This window comes from Hibiscus syriacus, unplaced genomic scaffold (genome assembly GCF_006381635.1).
Source record: "Hibiscus syriacus cultivar Baekdansim isolate YM2019G1 unplaced genomic scaffold, ASM638163v2 tig00110637_pilon, whole genome shotgun sequence".
Lineage (NCBI taxonomy): Eukaryota > Viridiplantae > Streptophyta > Magnoliopsida > Malvales > Malvaceae > Hibiscus > Hibiscus syriacus.
This window is the reverse complement of record NW_024062808.1, coordinates 1625805-1630535: the sequence shown is the minus strand read 5'-3', so window position 1 is coordinate 1630535 and position 4731 is coordinate 1625805. Positions and strand designations below refer to the sequence as shown.

Genomic DNA, 4731 nt, shown 5'->3' with positions numbered 1-4731 from the left:
GAAAAACATAAGGTATGTTCACTTTCGTTTTTATTTAATTAAGGTATGATCACTTTCGTTTTATTTAATTAAGATGTGGTCATCACGGGTTAACTGTTGTTAACAATTAATAGAATATGTGACGTGATAGTTGGTATAATCACACATTTGATCATGTTATTTACATATTCTCTCAATTTAGTCATACTTTTAAATACATTTTAACATAAAATATTAAAAATAAAATATTTTTAAATTAAGTTAATAATAAAATATATTTAATAGGTTAATATAAAAATATTTTTTTAAGTTAATATATATGAAATATTATGAATTTAAGTATTTATACACTAAGATACAAAATATATACATTATGTTGTGTACTTTAGACCAAGCAATGGTTTTGGCTTAATGGTTGGATACACGTTTAGTTTCTTAAGTGACCAAGCTTTGAATATTTTTTGCCCCAATTTGCTTTCTTAATGGTTGAATCTTTTTTACAACAATATCTCTATATTTTTTCAATTATATCTCTGTTTTATTTAATAAAATTAAGATATATATATATATATACATTGGGAAAAATGTGTTGAATTAATTGTTGAATTTTTATAATTGAATCGTCCTTAAATATGGCATATTTATTTGAATATTTCGAAATAAAAACATATTGTGTGGATTCTTTAGAATTAGAATATTAATTAGATAATGTTCTATTACTTAATGATTTATATTCAATTAAAATGCGAATATACTATTACAAATTTATATTCGATTGAAATAGAAATATATTATTTATAAATTTACATTTGATTAAATACAAATATATTATTTATGAATTTATATTCAATTAAAATAAGAATATATTATTATAAATTTATATTCGATTGGAATATAGAATTGTAGTTCTGAAAGGATTATTTTTCCTTTGAGAATCCCCTATAAATATTGTGCTAATTTGCTAGGTTAAACACATCTCAGAAGTTTAGAAGCTTTCAAGTTTTCACAATTAAAAAAACGTGAAATAATTCAGAAAAAGGTTTTTCCCACTAGTTTTCCAGTGATAGATAAAGGCAAGGGTATAGTTTGTGATCTTTGAAGTTGTGCTTATGTAGTTGATCATCTAGTTGTTGTGTTGTGGGAGAAAGACGACTGACGATCTCGAGCACCAAAGGAGTTGCTGAAAATTTGTCTTAACAAAACTGTGTAGCGACATGCTTAAACTGTTTCCTATCAATCGATTTACCAAATAGAGTATTCTTTTTTATAAGTTTAGTTTCATTTGTTTTATTGTCTCAGACGTGATTATGGTCTCGGATTGTTATACTTCTAACAATCCTAAGACAGAGTAAACTCATTATTTATATTTGATTTTATAATGATATTTGAATATTATTCTCATTATTTTTTCTATTTCATTTTCGAATTAACGATTTTTTTCTAACAATATATATGTATCGGGTTAGGTAAATCACTATCACTTTAAGCTCGAGTCAAATTAGATTTCGAATAGAAAGTGTATTTTTATTGGATTGGACTGGGTTGGTCGAAACCAACTCAACTTATGCCCATCCGTGCGTGTGTGTAACTTGCATGTGTCGTCGGCTAACCTTGTACCGGATTCCTAAACCCTAAACAATTGGTTCCTTCACTAACTAAGCCGTAGATCCCATGGGTGACGATGTCCTTATTTTGGCCAATAAATACAGACCTACGAACACACAGATATAAATGTTTAATTTAGAGCTAAGCATTTGTGGTATCCATATGAAAGGGTTGAAAGTGATAGAGCAGCTCAAGCAGGTAAGATTCATGGTATAGACCTTAACCACGACAGCTAGACATCAACCCTTTACTTGTTTGATGTAATGTAGGGTTGAATGCCTTGATATACACCCAATGCACCTTATTACAGCATTCCTCCAAATTATAATTAATTCCTCTCTCAAATTTGCTTTTTAGGTTAGAAACAATATTCAACATGCAACTTTTTAGGCCTACTTTTCAACTTGGTTTGAAAAGTAATTTTAAAAAGTTAAAAACCCACTTAAAAAGCACTTTTAATCAAAATTGTTCATTTGTCCTCGATCGATTTTTTTTATATTTTAATAATAATAATGTCTAAAGTAGATATTTTATCTACTTAAAAGAATAACAATGAAACTATCAACCTAATCACAAGAAATTTACTATTCTGCAACACATCGAGAAAATGCTGAAGAGAGAAACTGGTTAGTAGAACTGAATCATATACCTAGAGAGGCCAATCGTGTCGCCGATTTCGTCGTCAAGCAGATGTGGAAACACCACGAAGATACCAATTTTCTGGAAGAGTGCCCTAAAAAAGCTGAGGAACTGCTACTAGTGGATAGAACGGAAAGCTAGACGGCCCCATTACCTTTTTCAACAAAAAAAAGAGTTTTTTAACAAACCTAAATACTCGATTTTTAAATAAAACAACCTAAAAACACTTTTCAGAACCACTTTTCCTCCGTACTTTCTAAATGTATTACCAGTTTTAAAACTTTTGAAAATTTTATTTAGGGCTCAATTTTAAAAAATAAAAAATAAACCCTTAATTTTAAAAAAATAATAATTTAGACGTCCAAAATTTTTAAAATAAATCTCCAAATTGCTTTACCAAGACCCTCCATTGAATAGGACCTTAACATTCATGAGTTTTTAGTATATATAATTAAGGTTTTGCTTGATATGAAAGATGAAAAATTTGTTAATCAAGTAATTAAGACTCAAATTTAAGTTGATTTGGGTCACTTAGGGTAGACCTAAATTTGGATGCTAAGTTTCACAATAGACTTAGGTTAGATTTGATGCAGGCCCAAATTAAAAAATGGGTCCTGAACTAAACTAAAATTAATGTCTTTAATGGACATACCCCTTTACTAATCAAAGGACAATACCGCTACTTTCACCCATTTTGATCAACTCTAGGCACAAAATTTTGGACATGTAATATGTCCCACTACTTGAATATGACCCTACTTCCTTGTGATTACCAAATTGATTAGAAAAGGAATTAGGCCATTCTACAAGTCATTCAAAATTTGTCAACCCAATGAGGCAATAAAAGATTTATTTCAAAGTTACCAATTAAAGCAAAAACCATAGGCTCCAAGCCCCTGGTTTTGAGGTTTAAGTCAAATGGTAGCCCACTGAAATACAGGCCTAGCTGATCAGCCAGGTCAAGGGATGCCTTTTCCACATCATATTTTGTAGCACTATAAATGCCCCAACTGTACCTGAAAATTTCAGCCTAATCTACACTGTTTGAAACTTCATTTTCACCAGGTCAAAAAGAACTTTTTTACAATGGGGCGTTGGATGAAGCCTGAGGTAATGATTTCACCTTTGTTTTTGGTTCATTTCAAGATTTTATTTTGTTTGGTTGATGGGCTACTTTTGTTTTGTTCCCCCCCCCCTCAGGTGTACCCTTTGGTAGGTGCAATGGCCTTTGTGACAAGCATGTGTGTCTTTCAGCTTACCAGGAATGTTTTCTTAAATCCTGCTGTCAGGTAACTCACTTTCCCCACACACAAATAGGATTAAGAAACCATCAAATAACCTAAGTGATAAACAGAAGATCTTAGATTCGGATAATTGTGTCTACAGGATCAACAAATCGGATCGTAGCAAGGCAGTGCTAGAGAACTACGAGGAAGGAGAAAAATACGCAGAGCATGGACTTCGCAGATTCCTTCGAACTCGTCCCCCAGAAATAATGCCAGCCGTTAACCATTTCTTCTCTAAACATGAATGAATCATCGCTCCAAATCAACTATATCTTCTCTGCCTTACATGAATTTGTTTATTTATAAATAACAAAATATCTATATATATACACACTTGTATATATTTCGTTTTGGTTTGGAATTTGGTATCTGGATTCACAGAACTAAGGCTTTCTTGTTATATAAACTGTATGCCTCTTGTTTAGTTTAAAATGAGTAAAGCACGGTTTGCTTTTTGTTCCTTGTACTCTCGAAATGAGCAAAAAGATTTCAGTTCTATAATAGTTTAAATAACTATAAACTTTATGAGATTGATTAAATGTCTTTTTTATATGCAAATTGTGCCACTAATTCTATTAAAAAGAGTAAATATTTAAAATTATAATAAAGTTTGTAAATTAAACACGTAATTAGAATATTTTCTTACAGGGTAACGTAGAAATAATGTTATGGTTATAGGGTATTGTGTTGTAAAGTGTCTCGACTATTAAAATTATAAAATTGTCACACAACTATTCATATGTCTCAAACTCGTCATTTTATATTAAAATTGACGACGGTTTGAGCTTGTTGATTAAGAAATGATAAAATATTATAATAAAATCTCAAAATACTATCATATCTTAGTCATCATGTTAACGTCAAGCTCATAAAACAGTCAATTTTTAACAGAAAATGACGAGTTCGAGACTTATGAATAGTTGGGTGACCATTTTGTAACTTTTAATAGTCAATGGACTTAACAAAGCAACACCTTATAGTTGGAGGATAATTTTGTAACTTTTAATAGTCGAGAGACTTAACAAAGCTATGCCTTATAGTTGAGGGACCATTTGTGTACTTTATCATATTCTATAATCATTTACACAATAAACTAGTAACTCGATATTATACAATGACCATACAATGAAAAGATTAGAACTCATCCAAAAAAAATCGAACAAAAGAAAAACACGAATAAATTTGACATCATCGATAAACGAACCACTGAATGGGATTAAAC

The 4731-nt window shown here is 30.3% G+C and overlaps 1 protein-coding gene across 1 annotated transcript; it reads left to right on the top strand.

The window, feature by feature from the left end:
- Nucleotides 1–3263: 3263 nt before the first annotated feature.
- Nucleotides 3264–3969, top strand: LOC120136909. Its single transcript, XM_039152839.1, has 3 exons — nucleotides 3264–3333; nucleotides 3424–3512; nucleotides 3610–3969. Exons 1-3 carry the CDS (start codon nucleotides 3310–3312, stop codon nucleotides 3755–3757), a joined length of 261 nt encoding a protein of 86 aa, XP_039008770.1. The 5' UTR covers nucleotides 3264–3309; the 3' UTR covers nucleotides 3758–3969.
- Nucleotides 3970–4731: the final 762 nt, after the last annotated feature.

Coding starts and splice junctions, on each gene's coding strand:
- LOC120136909 (XM_039152839.1), top strand. CDS start 3,310: ATGGGGCGTTGGATGAAGCCTGAG. Junction 3,334..3,423: donor GGCGTTGGATGAAGCCTGAG/GTAATGATTTCA, acceptor CCCCCCCCTCAG/GTGTACCCTTTGGTAGGTGC. Junction 3,513..3,609: donor TTCTTAAATCCTGCTGTCAG/GTAACTCACTTT, acceptor TTGTGTCTACAG/GATCAACAAATCGGATCGTA.